Here is a 21,739-nt window from a genome sequence, read left to right on the forward strand (position 1 = left end):
GTGTTATTTCGCTACTTCTCAGTTGTCACAAAATTTTTAATTATTGTTGATGACTAGTTGAATAACAGCCACTCTTATCAAATTGTTAGACTTTCTGCTTTTGAATTGTCTCTAAAAATATGAACTTATCAAGTACACGCCCCAACCTCACTTTGCTAATATTGATCATGTTTGTTTACTTGCATGAGTTGACCATTAATGCTTAGAATTTGGATGAGTAAATTGATTCCAAGTGGCAATTTCTACTTGGAGTAAATTGGAAATTTCTTGCCAGAGAGTGTGAAAGGTTTAATGTGGAGGGATTGAAAAATAAACTTAGAATTATAGTTTGAAAATTTTGTCACTGGGCAAAGTCATTTTTAGCCTAAAAAGTAATTGAAGTCCCCTCCAACAAAAGAAAAATCATTTAGGGCCTGAATTGTAGATTCCAAAGCTGAAACTGGACCCAAAGCTAGAGATTTGGGTTTGATGCAAGTCAGTGGAACACATTGATGCTGAAATTTTTGAAGGGAAGATGCCTTTCTTATACACTGTATAAGATGAAATAATTTAGGTTTTGCATTTGCTATTTGCCCTGTCTGTATGCTCAAGGTTGATTTTAAATGATCATTCTGGAGATAATTTCCTTTCCTGTTAGATGACTATATTTGGAACAGAAACTATATACAGCCGCTTGAGCGCATAGCTTTCCATGAATTTGTCTGCTTTTAAAATGTTATCCGAAGAACCTTTGTTTGTATCCTTAATTTTACAACTGAACCTGGAAAGCCAAGTGAAGCAGCTATTCAGTATCCTCTTGGAATTATGATTTCTTATTTTTCTATGCAATTCTCATTCATTTCTTCAGTTAATTCAGTCTAGTTGGATGCGCATTGTATTTAAATTTTGGTTTTTCTTTTTTGGAGGTCCGTAGCGGGTCAGTCTCATCATCACCATCTAGCAGTTACTTGGCTTTGTTCTTGGCTGGTCATTAAAGCATATGATTGTTTGGCCAGCCTTTTTCATCTCTAAAAATTGTTTGTTCTCTTGTCTTTCGTGATGCTAAATTGCGAACGATAATCAAACTTTTTCTGTGAAATGTAAGGTTCTTGGTCCTTGTGTTTATAAGTCATATCAGATATTTGTAGACCATATTAGTGGTCTGCAGAAAGGAAATAATTCAAACATTCAATCATGGCAATGCTCTTGGTCCCTCATGTTCAATATCTGTATATCATGTATTTTGATGTGAAGGACGTGTAGCTGTTACTGTGCTTCTTTAAATTGTGGCCTATGCCAATGCCATAAATCTAGCGTTGAATCTGTATGAAGATCCTTCTAACTTTTTTTCGTTCCCCTCGAAGATCACGATTTTATAGAGCTCCAGATATCAGGGCTCACTCAGATTCCCATCAAAAGACAATTTCTTACATATAATTAAACCATAAACCCAGCCAATACACATTTCCATTTTATGAAATTTTTTAACCTATAATTATAAATTAAAAAATTTCTTATTTATATTAAAGTGTATAAACACTTAATCCATAGAAAAACATGCACATATATTTTTATACGAAATCTATTATAATTTTATTTAAAGTGACAATGATTTCCTACATCTACATACTCAGGTATATATAAAAGAACTAGAAGAAAACCCCTATTCTACGGAAAAAAAATCTCTTTATCATGCTATCACCACTGCTGATTTATGACCAGCTGTAGGGAAGGGACCCACTGGTAATGCTGATATCATGGTACCCGACCTAGATCTCTACTCTTGTTCTAGATGAGATCCGGGAAGGATCTTATAGCTTCCCCGATGATTGCAGCTCCAGCTAATCCTCTGCCGCAGCCGCATACGCGTAGCCGACGATGAGCGCGTTTCATCGTAGTAACGATAATGGAGTTCCACGTAGGATTTGATCACGTGAGACACCGCACGTGTATGATGAATGGTTATAATGTGTGGCTGTAGTGGGAAAGAATCATGGAATATCGTGCAGAGATGGAATAGTATTGCTACAATTGGAGATAGAAAAGGTTACGTGGATGTGTAGACGCGGAAGCAGAGGAGACAATTGCTTCCATTCTTCTCTAGATTAATTCATACGTTGATAATTTATAAGCGTATTAGTTTATTTATTTATTTTTTAAAGTTTCCTAACAAATAGATCATGATCATCCCACGTGGTCACGCCCAACTGTTTCCTATAATTTCTAAAGTTTTTTTTTTTAAATGAATTATTAAATTAAAATATTTTTTATATTTAAAATTTAAAATTCTTAATTTAATTCAATCTCATAAAAAAAATTTATTATTAAATCTGAATTGATATTCAGTGAGATAAATTATTAGATAATATATTGCCACTTCTTATTATATTTTTAAATAAAAATAATATTTAATTATTATATTAACGTAAAGAGTTAAATTGAAATGAGATAAAATTATTTTATTAAATTAATCATCAAATTAGTATAGTCAATAGTTATTAAATTAAAATATTACTTTATTCAAGCTCTCCTTATTTCATTGAAATTATTTTTCTGAAATTTTTTTTGGTATTTTTATGATATTTAAAGTATCCTTAACATTCAAATTTGGAAAGGAAAATAATTTTTCATTCATTTACATTTTCCCTTGTTATTTTTTCTTTATTTTCGTTTCCCTCTAAACAGTTTTTCAAAGCACAGGGTAAAATTTTTAAAATTATATATTTTACCCTTGAAACTAAATCAGCAACCACAGTGAATATTCGAGTCAATATCCGTATAAAACAGACATAATATCACTAATGAAAGGAAACTGGCAAAACATTTACACTCATATCATTAAAACTCAACCCAAACCCATCCTTGGGACACGAAAATATGACCCAGTTATTCCAATATAATTATGATAGCACGAAAGACTTTTGAATGTAACTCTGCTTAAACTTTCTCAATTTTATAATTTATAATCCTGATTTTTATTTAGAATTAATTTATAATAAAGTTAAATATCAATATATAAAATCTATATATTAAATATATCTCTTTATAAATTTTATAATTTAAATTCATAATAAAATATATATTGATATTTTATATTAACTTAAAATATGAGTAATATGTTCAATTTTAAGAATGAATGTTAGGTCTTTTTTTAGGTATTCGATCGTATTTATTCCATTCCAAATATAGGAGGTGTGCTAATATTTCACTTTAGAATAAGAGTATGTACCCTTTATAATTTTTTATCCTTAATTTAACTTTATAATTGAATTATGTCCATTTTTTTTTTCGAAATAAGAATTTTCTAACATTTAAAACGTGGAAGAATTTAATGTTGGCAAGTTACGACTGAGACCCCACACGTGCTTGGCAAGTTACAACTTTGCGTTCCTAGTTATGCTCCATCTTTAATTTGTTTTATGATGGTGATAGCATAATGCCTATTATGTATGGGTAATATATATATATATATTAATTTAATTTTTAATTATTTTTAAAATAAAATAAATTATTATTATTAAATTAATTTTAAATTAATTTTTTAATTTATTTTAATTTAAATAAATTTTTATCAATTATAATAATAAATTTTTAATAATTTATAGTATAATTAATTAAAATATCTATTTAATTCTTTTTATACATATATTAATAATATTTCTCATAATTATTTCGTTGGAAATGCAATAAAAGTATTTTATTCAAAATATAATTTAAATTTCATGAATTTTTTATATTTTATATCATAATTTATAAAAATCAATGTTTATTTTTTGTAAATTATTGAAAATATATTAGATTAATGGTAAAATAATATTATTTTTAAAATATATAAATATAATATTTTTCATTATTAATATAATAAAAAAAAGTAAATTACTAATGATGAATTTAACTATTTAATTTTAATAATAATGAAAATATGTAACATTATTATTAATTAAAAAAATATTCTATTATATTACTTTTTTAAAAAATACTATATCTAAATATAAATTTTTTTATTAATCTAATATATTTTTTATAAAATAATTCTTTGATAAAAACTTTACATAAATTTATAATATAAAATAAATGTATCTCATTAAAATTAAAATTTTAAAATATCATCATTTTCTATTAATATAATAAATATTAAAAATATATTCTATTTTTCAAATAATATATTTCACAATGTTAATACTGTAATTTTACTTAATTTTAGTTATCTTTATTTATAGCTAAATTTTCGATATAACCATATTTATAATTTATTTTTAAAATTATGCTTCTATATAAAAATATAGTTGAAAGATAATTTATGTGTAAAAATATAAATTTTTAATTAAAATTTAAAATAATTTTGTTGTAAATTAATGATAATAAAATATGAATAATTAAAATATTAGTTATAATTACATTTGATGTATAATTATAATGAAATAAAATATTTAAAAGCTAAAGAAATAGTAAGTAAGAAATTTATAAAAAATTAATAATAAAATAAATATTAATTAAATATATTTAAATAAATAAATTTTGAGAAATGATAATTAATAACTTTTGAAAAAAATAATAAAAATATTATAAATAAAAAAAATTAAGAGTATTTAGGTGAAATGAAAATATTTGATGAGAGAAGAGTGCTTGATGTGTATTAAATGTCTCATATGATATATTATATACAGATAAATAAATAAAAATTATTTAAATAAAAATTTAATTTATAATTAAATAACAATAACAAAAGCATTCAAATTTAATTTTTATAATAGTAAAATATTTCTTATTTACTTAACCGTTTTAATTAAATTGTTGTAAGTTGACCACAATAATAATAATAATAACAATAAGAATTAATTAATTTTAAAAAATAAAATAAAAATAATATTAAATTATTAACATAAAAAATAATACATACTAATATATATAAAGTAAAGAGATATTCCCAATAAAATGACACGTGGCATTTTCTTTAAAAAAATTTTCACGTGTCACCTTTTATAAATACTCTTATTTATTCTAATTATTATTTTATTATTTTATTTATTTTTTAATTATCATTATTATTTATAATATTGCCTTAATATTTATTATTTAAATTATTATTTTCTTTAAAATTTGATTTTTAAAAAATTAAGATTTTTTATGATTAAATATAGTATTTAAAAATTATTTATATTATTTTTTTATAAATTGATTTATGCAAAAACATTAATTGCCACATGTAGTTCTTAATAATAATAATAGTAGTAGTGGTTATAAGTTGGCTATAATGACGATAACAGTAAGCATTAATTAATCTTAAAAAATAAAATAAAAAAAATATTAAATTATTAACATAAAAAATAATGCACACTAATATATAAAAAATAAAAAGATATTTCTAAGAAAATGACACGTGACACTTTTTTTAAAAAATATATAACGTGTCACCTTTTATAAATACTCTTATTTATTATAATTATTATTTTATTTTTTTATTTCTCTTTTAATTATTATTATTTACAATATTATTTAATATTTATGATTTAAATTATTATTCTATTTAAAATCTGATTTTTAAAAAATTAAGACTTGTTATAATGAAATGTAATATTTAAAAATTATTTATATTATTTTTTTATAAATTTATTTATGTAAACATATTAATTGCCACATAATAATAATAATAATAATAATAATAATAATAATAATAATAATAATAGTAATAGTAGTTTAAAGTAAAAAATAGTTTAAAATATAATAATAATAATAAATGATCATTAATTTAAAGAAAATTAATTATTAATTTGTGATCTCATGATTAATTATAAATATTCTACTTTATACTAATTATTTTTTAATTTTTTTTATTTCACTTTTAATTATTATTATTATTTACAATACTACCTTAACATTTTATTATTTAAATTATTATTTTCTTTAAACTTTAATTTTAAAAAATTAAGACATTTTGTAATTAAATATAATATTTAAAAATTATTTATATTATTTATAAATACTAATTATCATTTAATTTTTCATTTCTTTTTTAATTATCATTATTTTTTATAATACTACCTTAATATTATTTACTTTAATTATTATTATTTTTTTAAATTTAACTTTTAAAAAATCAAGACCTTTTATGATTAAATGTAATATTTAAAAATTATTTATATTTTTTTTATAAATTTATTTATGCAAAGATATTATTTGTCACATGTTATCTCCATAATAATAATAATAATAATAATAATAATAATAATAATAATAATAATAGGTCATTGATGGCCATTAGTTTAAAGAACATTGATTATTAATTTATAATATCATTATTAACTATCATATAATTTAATCAATCTTAAATTATTTCATATCTTTAATAAAATTTTTTATTACACTGTTATATTTTCTATTATGTTTATTATGAAATTTTTATTAAAAAATTTAAGAGACAAAAAATGTAGTTTACATAAAAAGTTATAAAAATAAAATATAGAGATTTAACTTATTTATAATCAGTATGTATTATCTTTTATATTAATAATTTAATATTTTTTTATTTTATTTTCTTAAAATTAATTAATGCTCATTATTATTATTATTATTATTATTATTATTATTATTATTATTGCTAACTTATGACAATTTAATTGAAACGGTCAAATAAATAAGAAATATTTTACTGTTATAAAAATTGAATTTAAATATTTGGTTACTATTTTTCAATTAAATAATATTTAATTATAAATTAATTTTTTATTTAAATAATTTTCATTTGTTTATTTATATATATTATGTCATATGAAACATTTAACACACGTCAAATACTTTCTTCTCATCAAGTATTTTCATTTATTTAAATACTCTTAAATCTTTTTTTTTATTTATGCTATTTTTTTATTATTTATTTCAAAAATTATTAGTTATTATTTTTAAATTTTATTTATTTAAATATATTTTATTAATATTTATTTAATTATTATTATTTTTTTAAATTTCTTATTTAATATTTCTTAAACTATTAAATATTTTATTTTATTTTATTATAATTATATATCAAATACAATGATAACTAATATTTTGATTATTCATATTTTATTATCATTAATTTTCAATAGAATTATTTTTAAATTTTAATTAAATATCTATATTTTTATGTATAAATTATCCCTCAACTATGTTTTTATATAAAAGTAAAATTTCAAAAATAAATTACAAATATAATTGAATCAAAAAATTAGTTACAAATCAAGATAATTAAAAATAATTAAAGTTATAGTATTAAAATTATAGAATATATTTTTTAAAAAATAGTATGCATTTTTAATAATTATTGTATTAATAGAAAATGAAGATATTTTAAAATTTTAATTTTTATAAAATATATTTATTTTATATTATAATTTTTTGTAAGTTGATAATTATTTTTGTCAATAAATTAATTTATGAAAAATATATCAAATTAATAAAAAAATAATTTAAACTTAGGTGTAGTATTTTTAAAAAATAATATAATAGAATGTTATTTTTAATTAATAATAATATTATATATTTTTATTATTATTATAATTTAATAATTTAATTCATTGTTAGTAATTTAATTTTTTTATTATATTAATAACAAAAAATATTATATTTATATATTTTTAAAATAACAGTATTTTCTTATTAATTTAATATATTTTATGTAATTTATAAAAAAATAAATATTGATTTACATAAATTATGAGATAAAATATAAAATTTCATAAAATTTAAATTATTTTAGAATAAAGTATTTTTATTACATTTTCAATGAAATAATCATGGAAACTACTATTAGTATATGTATAAAAAGAATTAGATAAGTATTTTAATTAATTATATCATAAATTTTTTAAAAATTTATTATTATAACAAGTAAATATGTATTCAAATTAAGTTAAATAAAAGGTAAATTTAATTCAAAATTAATTTAATTATAATAATTTATCTTATTTAAAATGTAATTAAAAATTAAATTAAAAAATATAAATTATAAATTACTCATGCATTGCATGGGCATTATATTTATAAATAAGTAAAATCTCTATATTTTATTTTTATAACTTTTTATGTAGACTACACTTTTGATCTCTTAAATTTTTTAACAAATATTTCATAATAAAAAGAATAAAAAATATAACAATATAATAAAAATATTCATTAGAGATATAAAATAATTTTAAGTTATCAAATTACATGATAATTGATTATGAGATCATAAATTAATAATCAATTTTCTTTAAACTAATGGTCATCAATGACCTTTCATCATCATCATCATCATTATTATTATTATTATAATAGAAGATAACATGTGGCAAATAATATTTTTGTATAAATAAATGTATAAAAAATAATATTATAACACCTTTAATTTTTAAATTTATTATTTTATAGGTAAATATTAGTATTTTATTTTATTAAAAATTTTGGGAAATTATTTCAAATTTTTCGAATTTTAGAAATCTGATTTGATTTTTCAAAATCAATTAACTTTGTTAATTTTTACGAATTAATTTAAAGACCACGTGGCAAACTAAAAATATATCTAGACTCTATAAATTTTTTTGAGTTTTTTAGAATTTTTTCGAAATTTTTGGGCCTCGTTTTTTGTCTCAAGGCAGAGCAAAAATTCAATTTTTGATATCTGAATTAGACCAATCGAATAGAATCGGATCTGTCGGACAGGTCGAATCGGACCGACCCTCTTCCTTTTCTTTTCTCTTATTTCTCACTCCAGACGTTTCATTTTCTCTCTCCTCTCTCCTCTCATTGCCGCCCACCGCCCTTCCCCGCCACGGCGCCCGCTGGATGCCTCCTCGCGTGGCCAAGCTCCAGCTGCGTAAATCGCACCAAAAACTCCCCAGCGCGCTCGATGTTTCGGCTTTCCAGGCCGATTCCAGCCGATCTGGCCATCGATTGGACTGGGTCTTGTCCCAAAACTCATCTACACCTCGAGAGGTTTCCATAGACACTAATAACACAAAAATCTATCTAGCAGTTTGTCCAATTTTTGTGTGGGAAATTTTAGCCCATTTTAACTTTTGGGGTAGATTTCTCGCAAACCGTGAACCCCAAGAAAAATCTGAGAGTACCAGAGTGCTCCCCTTAACAAGAGCTTCGTAGCAATACCCATTTCAAAATTTTTCAACACCGTTTTCCGGTGGGTTCTATGTAACTTCATAATATTTTTTTGGGCATTAAATGAGCTTAATAAATTCCATAAAAATTATGTACTAACCCCCGTATTGTGGGCTTCACGTAGGTATGCTCATTTCTAGAAAATTTGACAGTTGCTTGAGTATGAAATTTCAGACTAGGCAGGCAGGCTACCGAAAAAACTTCAGAATCAGGTCGAGATTATATGCTACTCCATCATTTTCAGACATCTCGGACGTGTCCCAATGGTTGGAATTGACATAGGTAAACTCGAACCCTCATTTTTCTTAATTATCTAGGCTTAATTTTGAATAAAAATCCATAAAATATTTTTGGTAGGTTAGAAAATTATAAACATTAGCTTAATAATATTACTAAGGACCGCATGGCAAAATTTTAGAATTTTTATAGCTTATTTTGGTAGTTTTTGCAAAATGATTAGTTATAGAGATTAAATAATAATTTTTTAAATTATGGTTGTTGACTGTTTAGATGGGCCCAAGAGGGGCCATGTGATGTGATTGAGTTGTGGTTGTGTGACTTGTAAATATAGAAGTGTATTTTGAACCCTTTTGCAGGTTGGGGAGACTCTGTCAGATTTTCAGCATGATTTAGGGTGTGTTTGATTCTTTTTAAGCTTGTGTTGAGTCAATTATATTAAATAATTGTAATGAAGTTGTCAGGTGAGCCAAGACAGCCTTCCTCCTCCGTCCAGCAGCCGCAGTGACCTCGGTTCACGTCTGTGAGTAAAATATTGATTTTAATTATAATTTTAATATTATTATATGTTTAGGCACGTCCATGCATCACTTATATATATATATATATATATATATATATATATATATATATATGTAGTTAAACACTAGGTACGTTTTATATTGCATTCTTAATTAATGAAGTACCATGGGTGTTATTTTATGGTAATTGGGAGCAGTGTGCGTATATTGGCGTGCGTGTGATGTGTAGTGTTGAATATGGATAAGACGGGCAGACACGGCTGGAGCTTGACTAGTTGTGACTCGATCTTTTATGGATAAGTCGGGGTAGGCACGGTTTGAGATGATCTCGTTGGTCCACGCATTTGCCCTATTAAGCGAAAGTCCGGCTTAAGATGTACTCTCTGATAGAGGTTGGATTAAGAGAGCTGTATAGGGATTCAGCTCCCATATATGTACTGTTTGAATATTATTGGGTTGGTCCACGCATTTGCCCTATTAAGCGAAAGTCCGGCTTAAGATGTACTCTCTGATAGAGGTTGGATTAAGAGAGCTGTATAGGGATTCAGCTCCCATATATGTACTGTTTGAATATTATTGGGTGTGTGAGTGCTCCAAATTACCTTTTTACTGTTATGATGTGATTTGTATAAAAATTACGATGGTGATGCATTCCACTCTTTAGGATGCATTAACTTTAGATAGCTATAGAAAGTGTAGTTAAAATCAGTATTTAACTCTCTGAGTATAACGTTCACTTCTGTTCACTTTATTTTTTTCACGATACAAGAGATTTTTTTGTTGAGTTATAACTTGCCTCTCTCCTTCACAGGCAATCTATTAATACCTGTTATGTTTTGTATAATTTTAATAACTTCTACAATTTCGCATGTGTTAAAAATATTTTATTTGAATTGGGTCTGTAATATAATGTCGTGTTGGATCTGTAAAATTATTAGATGCATGTATGATTGGATTGGATGAGGGAGCTGAGCTCCCATTTGATTTTATGACATTATGAGTATGTGGAGGGTGAGTATTTGATTTTTATGTATAATAAAAATTATTTTTTCATTAATTAATCTCTAAAAACTTGCATTGACTTTTATAATTATTTTAAACCAATATTAAATAAGTGCAATAAATTTTAATTCTTCATCAATGGGCCCCTCAAATTTTCTATTCGTATCTCATAATTTATATTTTACTATTTAAATTGAAATTTGGCTTTCATTAAATAAGTACAAAGTTTTATTAAAAAGTAAGTATTTAAATAAGTAGTTGCCGTTTGATGAAAATTAAATAAAAATTAATCTAATAATTTCCTAAAAATGTATATTTTTTATGTTATTTCTCATTTTGTTTTCTCTTTTTATTTTATTATAATTAAAAAAATATTTTATTTTTATAAATACAAATAGGTAAAATTAATAATCTGAACTCTCATGTAAATTTTGAATTAAGTACTTTTAATTCATATCTCATATTAAATTCAAAATTTATATAAAATTTAATATAATTTAATAAAAGTTGAATTTTTTATTTTAAATTATTAAAATTTAATTAATTAAATTTATTTATATTAATATATATTATATTTAATTAATTTTGATTAATCCACTAATTAAATCATTGATTCGTTGATCGAACCACTTATTCATCGGTTCAATCTCCTTACCGGGTGAACATCCAAACTAGATTTAATAAACGTAGTAGGTTGAGACCACGTGGTAAATTCAATTTTTTTTAATAATTTTTTAACTAAAAACTATAGAATTCATATAATTTCAGAGTTTTTATAATAATTTATTTTTTAACAATTATTTTATTTAATAAATTATTAAAATTTAATTTAATTATAAAATAAATAAAATAATAATAAAATAACTTATTTCAAAGTGTTTTTTAATGCCCTCTTTATTATAAAAGCAATTTTTCCTCATAAATTCAACACTAAATGAAACTTAATTAATAAAAATTAGAATTATCAATATTTCCAATGAATCCGCAAACTCAGAAGCAGATATTAAGAGAATATATTCTTTGTAATATGGCCAAAAGAAATTATAACGTGTTTCATTGAACAGAACTGCAAACCAACTCTGAAGCACCAAAGCAGAAAGCAAAGTGGGAATAAATTATTAATTAGTTTTTTTATATACCAAAAAAGGAATTTTTATATTTTATTTGAAATTATTAAAAAATTAATAATTTTTAATTAATATATTTAAAATATATATATATTTTTTCTTATCGTTAGATATTTTGACTCTTATGAGTCCAAGTGGAGACTTGCCTTTCAATTTTGGGTCTATATAAAGCTCCTAACACTGCTCATATTTCTCACCGCTCAGTCTCCTCTCTCTCTTTCTCTCTGTCTGTCTGTCTGTCCGTCTGCAAAACCATTGAACAGAAATGAATTCTATTGAATAATCCTCTTGACATTATTAGTAGTGACAAGTACCAAGAAACACAAATCTCCAACTCCAAAATATTCACAAAGGCAAATTCTTCACGGCCCTTAAGTTGCATTCCTCAATTCTCTTCTTCAAGATCTGCATTTCCCATTTTACAGGTACTCTTTTTTTATTATTTTTTTTTTTTCAGCATTTCTTTTCTTTTTATTTTGAAACTCTGTTGTTCTGTATCATCATCTTTTTATCTCATGATGATCTGTTCTGTTACTCAAAAGGACGTTTTGTTATTTTGATCCAATGCAATGTAAAACATGTTTGTATTTGTTATTCCTTTTCTCTTCTTTCAAGAATTATTATGGGTTTGATCTTTGGAATTCTGTTCAGTCTGATGTATATGTTGCATTTGACTCTTTGATTATTTATAACATGAACTGTTAGATTTTTCATTGATTAATGAACCCTTGCAAATGCCCAAATTTCATGACTGGGCATTGATCAATTCGTTTCTTTTTGTGTTTTTTTGAGCATTATTTTTATACAAAGATCATTATACTGCGAAAAGTGTTTTTTTTTTTCCTTTTCTTTTTGGGAGAGAGAAGGTGGTTAAAACACCAAATCGTTCTGCATATAGAATGCCAAACTAAAATGAAAAATTACATAAATTACTTTACTTTGGATGTATTTAATCTAAGCAGTTAAGACACCAAATCTGAGATGCTGATACGTATAATATCGATGGATGCAATGCAGCTTCTATTTTATGTATATTTAACCTAGTGTAATCAAGTATTTTGTAGCTAATCCTATGAATGTTTTTTTTCTTTTTTCTTAAGAAAACAGCTTAAACACCAATCCTATGATCCTGATTCATGATTAGCAATTAACGCAATGACCATAACCAATGGTGGGATTCACAAAGTGAACACAAAAGGAGGCATAACAAGTGACAAACCCTTCAAGATCCTTGTGGGTTATGATCCTCGTGAAGATATTGCATATGAGGTATGTCGCCATTCCATCATGAAGCGATCTTCAATTCCTGTTGATATCAACCCCATCATTCAATCAGAACTTAGAAAGAAAAATCTGTATTGGCGTGAGAGGGGCCAGTTTGAAAGCACAGAGTTCTCTTTTAGCCGTTTCTTGACCCCATACTTGGCCAACTATGAAGGTTGGGCAATGTTTGTTGATTGTGATTTTCTCTACTTGGCTGACATTAGGGAACTGAGTAATTTGATTGATGATAAATATGCTATCATGTGTGTGCAACATGACTACACCCCTAAAGAGACCACAAAAATGGATGGGGCAGTGCAAACTGTGTATCCAAGGAAGAATTGGTCTTCTATGGTGTTGTACAATTGTGGCCATCCAAAGAATAAGGTGCTGACACCCGAGGTTGTAAATACGCAAACAGGTGCTTTTCTTCATAGGTTTCAGTGGCTTGAGGATGAAGAAATTGGGTCAATCCCATTTGTGTGGAATTTTCTTGAGGGCCATAACAGGGTTTTGGAGGGTGACACCACAACATTTCCTAAAGCAATACATTATACTCGTGGAGGGCCATGGTTTGATGCATGGAAGAATTGTGAGTTTGCAGACTTGTGGTTAAAGGAGATGGAAGAATACATTAACGAGAATAAGAAGGTTGCTGAAAATTAGATTGAATCAGGCATCAACTCTGGTAGAATGTTGTTCTTAAATTCATGGTTTTATTAGTAAAGCTTATTTGCTTATGTTTTATTCATGTATTCTATTATGATGAATTTGTTATGTGTATCCTAGTATGAAGCTTCTCTGGAGAGCTAGCTATGGATTTGGTTGCTAGAGTTACCACATTGGCATTTCTAGCGTATGAAAGTCTTGAATATGTTTATTTATTTATCACCTCATTGGGGGTGTAAACCACTGGTTTACTACGCAATAGTATTAGACAGTGCCAGAAAGCTATGTATTTGCCTTGTCCTACCCCCATCCCTCCTTTCACCTTGTTAAAGGGATGATTTCTTTATAAAGCTGAATGCAAGAATTGGTCTGGAATGGTTTATGCTGCAGTTGTGCTAAAAGCCTTTGGGTATTGAACATGAGACGCCTGGATGTTAAAAGAAAGATAACTTGTCTATGGGCATATCATATCCACATAAAGAGCTGGTTGATGTATCTCTGGAAGCTGATGGTAAGTAGCCTGAGTTTCGGATATTGGGTCTAAGATAGTGAGAATTGGTGGACAGTTTTTACTCTTACCATGAGCAGAGTGACAGGTTGGAGAAGTTAAATCTTCACTGCATTGCTTCAATTGCAAGTTCATGTGATGCTACTGCCAGCGTTGCGGTTATGTTTGAAATGAAAATTTTAATTATTTTTAATTTAAAAATATTTATTTTAAAAAAAATAGAAATAAAAATAATTATGTAATAATTCGATTAAATTTTTTTCTTACGAAGTTAAAAGGTAAAGAAGGGAATAAAAACTTAAGAGAGCAACAATTAAATGAGAGAAAGGGGCTTATGTTTGGTGTTTTTCTGTTTTAATTTTTTGTTTTGGGCCAAAGTATCCACAATCTTGTGAATAATTTCATTGCATGACTTTAATAAATGGGCTTAAAAGGTAAGTAGATGTTTTAGTGTTTTTATTAGGGTAAATTACAATGAAATCTCTTAGGTTTAACGAAATTTATATAATTAATCTCTACTATAGGTTTGATAATAATTTGGTCCTTGAATTTTATTTCTGTAAATAATTTGGCCTTTACATTTCACTTTTATTAATGTAACACTCCTAATTTTTAAATTAATTATTTTATGGATAGATATTGATATTTTATTTTGATTAAATTTTAGAAAATTATTTAAAATTTTTTAGATTTTAGAAATTGGATTCGATTTTTCGAAAATATAAAACTTTGATGATTTTTAAAAATTAATTTAAAGACTACGTGGCAAAACTAAAAATATATTTGGACTTTATGAATTTTTCTGAGTTTTCTAGATTTTTTTCGAAATTTTTAGGCCTCGTTTTCGATCTAAAGGCAAAGTAAAAATTCAAAATTTTGTATCCTGAATCAGACCAGTCGAATCGAACCGGACCAAATTGATTCGACCGGTCGAATCGGACCGACCCATTTCCTTTTCTTCTTCCCTCCGCGCGTGCCCGACACTCTCTCTCTCTCTCTCTCTCTCTCTCTCACTCTCTCTCTCTTGCTGCCCCACCGCCGCCCCAGCCTTCCCAGCTCGCCGGCACGCCACCCCAACCTGTCCCCCTCGCCGGCCATCGCCTGAGGTGCCGGGAAAACGCGCCCGAAAACGCCCCAACGCACAGCGTGCCGATTCGGCTTCTCTAGTCGATTCCGGCCGATCCGGCCGCCAATTGGACCATGTCTTATGCTAAACCTCATCTACACCTCGAGAGCTTTCCATAGACACCAATAATACCAAAATCCATCAAGCGGTTTGCCCAATTTTGTCCGGAAAGTTTTAGCCCATTTTGATTTTTGGGCTAAATTTCTCTTAAACCGTGAATCCCACGAGAAAACTGAGAGTACTGGAGTGCTCTACTCGTCGAGAGCTTCACGCAATATCAATTTCAAAATTTTTCGACACCGTTTTTCTGTGGGTCCCATGAAAACTTTGTAGTATTTTTTCGAGCACTAAATGAGTTTAGAAAATTTCGTAAAAATTATATACTAACTCCAGTGTTGTGGGCTTCGTGTGGGTACCTTCAATTCGCGGAAATTCAACGGTTGCCCGGGTTTGTAAATTTCAGACCGGGCAGACAAGCTATCGAAAAAGTCTTGGAATTGGGTCGAGATTTTGGCTACCCCACAGTTGTCAGATGTCCCGAGCGCGTTCCCTAGGTCAAAATCGATATAGGTAAACCCGAACCTTACTTTTTCTTAATTATCTAGCGTTTGAATTTGATTAAAAATTTATAAAATATTCATTGTAGCTTAAAAAATTTTAATTCTTTTTGCATTAACTTAGTAATAATGCTAAGGACCACGGGGCAAAATTTTAGAATTTTTATAGTTTATTTGGGTAGTGAGGCACAAGATCTGTGAGAATGGGAAATGGGAATGAGGCTCAAGTCTTAAGAGAAGGCCAAATAAAACTGGAATTGTCTTCTGGAAACTTTCTTGTATTAGATGGAGTCTTTCATGTTCCTTCTATTAGGAAAAATTTAATTAGTGCATCTTTGTTAGATCAGCATGGTTTTAAACTTGTTCTTGGTTCCAATAGAGTTGTTATTAGTAAACATGGTAATTTTATTAGTAAAGGTTATTTGGTTGATAGACTTTATAAGTTGAATGTAATGCCTTCTTCTATTAATACAGTTTATTTCACTTCTGTTACTAATGTTGAATGTGATACTTTTTGGTATGGTAGACTTAGACATGTAAATTTTGATAATATGAAAAGAATGATGAGTTTGGATTTAATTCCAAAATATGAAATTAATAAAAGAATAAATGTCAAATTTGTGTTCAAGCAAAACAACCCAGGAAACCTTTTAAATCGGTGGAAAGGGAAACATGCTTGTTAGAATTGATTTATAGTGATATTTGTAATAGTAATAATATTTTGACCTGTGGTGGTAAGAGATATTTTGTTACATTTATTGATGATTTTTCTAAATTTTGCTATGTGTATTTAATTAATTCTAAAAGTAAATTATTTGATAAATTTACAGTTTATAAAGCAGAAGTTGAAAATCAACTAGAAAGGAAAATAAAAATTTTATGTTCTGATAGAGGTGGTGAGTATTCTTCTAATGAAATGAATGATTTTTGTGAATTACATGGTATTATCCATCAAGTTATTGCTCCATACTCACCTCGATCTAATTGAATAGCAGAAAGAAAAAATAGAACCTTAATGGATATGGTTAATGTCGTGTTGCTTAGTTCTGGTATACCTAATAATTTATGGGGTGAGGCTTTGTATTCTGCATGTCTTATTTTAAATAGAATTCCTTATAAAAATTATAGTAAAACACCATATGAATTATGAAATAACAAAAAATCCTCTTTGAAATATTTCAAAGTGTGGGGATGTTTAGCTAAGGTTAATATTCCTATTACTAAGAAAAGAAAAATAGGTCCTAAAACTATTGATCGTGCTTTTGTTGGATATTCTTTGAATAGTAATTCATATCGTTTTCTAATATTACATTCTGATATTTCTGAAATTTCTAATAATATTACTATGAAATACAAAGATGCATGTTTCTTTGAAAATATATTTCCTATGAAAAATGTATTATCTAGACCTGTTAATGAGGGTCCTTCTAGTTCTAATCATAATAATGTGAGTTCATATGAACCTAGAAGAAGTAAGAGAAATAGAAAAAATAAAGTTTTTTGTGCTGATTTTTTCACCTTCTTGCTTAAAGATGAACCTAAAACATATAATGATGCTATGATTTCTATTAATGCTCCATTTTGGAAAAAAGCAATTAAGGGTGAGATGGATTCTCTTATTCCTAATAAAACTTGGGTTTTGTTTGATCTTCCACTTGATTGCAAAACAATAGGGTGTAAATGGGTTTTTAAGAAAAAATTAAAGACTGATGGTTCCATAGAAAAATTTAAAGCTAGGTTAGTTGTTAAAGGTTTTAAACAAGAAGAAGGAGTAGATTTCTTTGACACTTACGCACCTGTTTCTAAAATTACTACTATTAGGCTTTTGATTGCTTTAGCTTCTATCCATAAGCTAGATATTCATCAAATGGATGTAAAGAAAACTTTTTTAAATGGTGAATTAGAAGAAGAAATTTACATGAATCAACCAGAAGGTTTTGTAGTATTAGGACAAGAGAGAAAAGTGTGTAAGCTTGTAAAATCCTTGTATGATTTGAAACAAGCTCCTAAACAATGGCATGAAAAATTTGATAAGATTATGTTATCTGATGGTTTTAATATTAATATTGTTAATAAATGTGTTTACTGTAAGAAATTTGATGATGCTTATGTTATTCTTTGCTTGTATGTAAATGATATTTTAATTTTTGGTAGTAATATCTATGTTATCAATACAACCAAATATTTTTTATCTAGTAATTTTGATATGAAGGATCTAGGTCAAGTTGATGTAATTTTAGGTATTAAATTATTGAGAAATGGTAACAACATTGCTTTAACTCAATCTCTCTATATTGAAAAAATATTGAAAATGTTTGATTATGATAATGTGTCACCTGTATCTAGTCCTTTTGATCCAGCAGTTAAGTTGAGAAAAAATACTGGAGAAAGTGTTTCACAATATAAATACTCTCAAATAATAGGAGCATTATTGCAGTTAGCTAATCATACCAGGCCTGATATTGCATACGCAGTTGGTAGATTAGGTAGATATACTCATAATCCAGACTCTTTAAATTGGCATACATTGGAAAGAGTATTTAAATATCTTAAAGGAACAATTGATTATGTATTCATTATTGTGGTTTTCCTGCAGTAATGGAAGGTTATAGTGATGCCAGTTGGATTCTAATTCAGAAGAAACTAAATCAACTAGTGGTTATGTTTTTACCATTAGCGGTGGTGCAGTCTCATGGAAGTCTACAAAACAAACAATAATCTCTCGCTCTACTATGGAAGCAGAATTAGTGGCTTTAGATGCTAATAGTACTGAAGTAGAGTGGCTTCAGAATTTTATGAATGACTTGCATTTCATTTTTAAACCTTTACCTCCAATTTCAATACACTGTGACAGTCAAGCTACTATAGTTAGAGCTAAAAGTAAAAATTTTAATTAAAAAAGGAGGCACCTAATGGTTAGACATAAATCTATACGTCATTTGATTTCTCATGGTGTGATTTCTTTAGACTTTGTCAGGTCTGAAACTAATATTGTGAATCCGCTTACCAAAGGACTGGCACGCCAGCAAATTCTTCAAACATCGAGGGGAATGGGATTGAAGCCTATAGAGTAGTTGCCACAGTGGACACCCGTCTTTAGAGGTATGGTGATCTCATGAATAAAGTTCAATGGGTAAAAACGAAAATGTATGGTAACGAGGGATAGCACATAATATTTTTATTATTGCGGAAAAATTCCGAGTTCCATTCCTATGGTGTAGTGCTCTCTACTGTGATGTATAGGATGAATTAAATTCTGAACAAACCCAATAGCATATTTTTTTGTGCGTTAATGATCACAGATTGCTCTTGGAGGGTTCACCTAATGAGTGTGGTGGTGGGGTCGCCACTGTGAAAATTTGGGCAATTTTATAAAGACACTCATGAAATAGATACTTGTGCATGACCGTAAAACACAACATTGATAGAACCTAGATGATTTCTCATACTGTGTGTATGGTGAATTTTAATCTGGTTAAAAAATGACTAGTTTAAAATATTTATGTTACTGTATTCTTTCATATTAAAACTCACTAACACTAAGTATAGGTTCAAACCCTAAAAGTACTTAACGCCTATTACATAGTATTATATACTCAGAATTAATTAAATTTTAAATCATGTGGGGGAATGTTAAACTTTTTATTTAAAATTTAAAATAAAAAAAAACTTTTTGGCCCAGTAAAGTTTATTCCCTATTTTTTGGGAACTAATTTTATTTTTATTTTTTAATATTACTTGGTTGCTACTTTTAATGATTAGTAGCATAATATCTCTGATTAGTGGATCAAAACTATGAATTTTTAGTCGTTGAAAAACACATATTTTTTCTGTTCATGAACCACCCATTATCGTCATGCACTCTCCACTAAATCCCATCTAACCTTTAATCTTATTTTCTTCTATCTATCACGAATTGATTGTTATATATTCATTCTATATTTATTTATTTATTACATCTTCCAGCAATCTTTTTTACACTACCAAAGGAAGCAATTTTTATGTCTGGTATTTTTTGGTAGATCGATCAATAAATTCTGAGCATTAAGAATAATCGGTTCGACGAACTCTTAGTTGAATACAAGAGCTCCAACTGATTGAAGTATCTTGTGAGAGGGACGTGGTTAATTAATTACTCAGTGCAGACGGACCGTTTCCTCTCAAAGGGTAGCGCCAAAATTCAGCATGTTTCAATTCACAAATTCACAAGCTACTCTAATAATTTTTTCTCTTGATTTTATATTGTTATCATTTGAATTTTATTGTTTATTTGTGGTCTATATTTTTTTTTTATTTAATCTAATTGTTGATTTGGTATTAAGTTTTTCTATCACAATTAGCAGGTTTCCTTCCAAGTTGCAGATGCTTTAGACCAACCATTTCCAGATGGGCAGTTTGATCTGGTCTGGTCAGTGGAGAGTGGAGAACATATGCCTGACAAGAGAAAGGTTTCTATCCAGTATTAATCCAAGTTTGATTCATCAAAGCTGAAATTAAAGACATGTATAGTTGAATTTCTTGAAATCAAGACATGACCCTTTTTCTCAAACTGGCAGTTTGTTAGTGAATTGGCAAGATTTGCAGCCCCAGGAGCCACAATTATTATGGTAACACGGGGCAATAAGAATCTCAGCTCTTCTGAAGAATCTTTGCAGACATGGGAAAAAGAACATCTGAAGAAGATATGTGCTGCTTATTATCTTCCAGAATGGTGTTCTACTGCTGATTATGTTGAAATACTCGAGTCTCTTTCTCTAGATTTAAACAATACTTCCTTTCAAACTAACAATTAAATCATTATTGTTTAGATAATGACAAAATTTGCAACAATTAAATCATTTTACATGCATGCAACACAAACTAAACGAGCTAGCTGCTTTTACAGAATATTAAAACAACAGATTGGTCAGAGAATGTGAGCCCTTTTTGGCCAGCGGTGATTCGCTCTGCATTGACTTGGAAGGGCTTGACATCGCTGCTGCGCAGGGGTAAGCTTGCTTTCCTTCATTCATTTCATTTTCTTTTGATTTCACATTTAAAACAATTTCATTTGTTTTTTTAAATGACAATAGCAATTCTTGACAAAATATTTTAGCAATCAAGCTCAGGAATCTAAAAATGCAAGAATCGCTTATATAATGTTATTAACCGATTTTATATAAACTTAGGCTTGCATGTATAAATGTGAGAGTCGTTTCATCATTGGTCTTATATGATCATTTTAATTTTATTCTTTTCATCATTACATTAAAATTTATTCATTCATCTGACATTATTATATCCAAAATTTCTGATTTTATGTGAAATAGCAAAATCTTTAACATTAACTGCAATTCTATCCAACCTGAAAATTAATTTTGACTAAATGCCATTTATCTCTATTTAAAAAAAAAAAAAAGCCTACATAAATTGAATCAAAACCCTAACACCTCTATGCTCTCTGTCCATCATGCCATCAACCTACTCTCTCTCCCCTTCTTCTTATGCTTCTTTTTCGTTCGTTTCTTTTGGTGCCTCAGCCTAGAGGCTCAAACTTTGCAGAATCTCAACTCGACTATATTTAATATTCTCATTTTGTGTTTATTTTTGTTATTAGTAGTACTTAATTAAGAGTTACA

At 27.1% G+C, this 21,739-nt stretch overlaps 1 protein-coding gene across 2 annotated transcripts; it reads left to right on the top strand.

Annotated features, from left to right (window-relative positions):
- The first annotated feature begins 12,176 nt into the window (after nt 1–12,176).
- On the top strand, nt 12,177–14,170 carry LOC110665964 (protein CDI-like). 2 transcript variants are annotated; one of them, XM_058143501.1, is made up of 2 exons: nt 12,177–12,423; nt 13,099–14,170. In XM_058143501.1, exon 2 carries the CDS (start codon nt 13,154–13,156, stop codon nt 13,925–13,927), a length of 774 nt encoding a protein of 257 aa, XP_057999484.1. In that variant the 5' UTR covers nt 12,177–12,423; nt 13,099–13,153; the 3' UTR covers nt 13,928–14,170. The 2 variants fall into 2 exon arrangements, with proteins under 2 accessions (XP_057999484.1, XP_057999485.1); XM_058143502.1 differs by having other exon boundaries at nt 13,106–14,170.
- Nucleotides 14,171–21,739: the final 7,569 nt, after the last annotated feature.

This window comes from Hevea brasiliensis, chromosome 3 (assembly GCF_030052815.1).
Source record: "Hevea brasiliensis isolate MT/VB/25A 57/8 chromosome 3, ASM3005281v1, whole genome shotgun sequence".
NCBI classification, from domain to species: domain Eukaryota; kingdom Viridiplantae; phylum Streptophyta; class Magnoliopsida; order Malpighiales; family Euphorbiaceae; genus Hevea; species Hevea brasiliensis.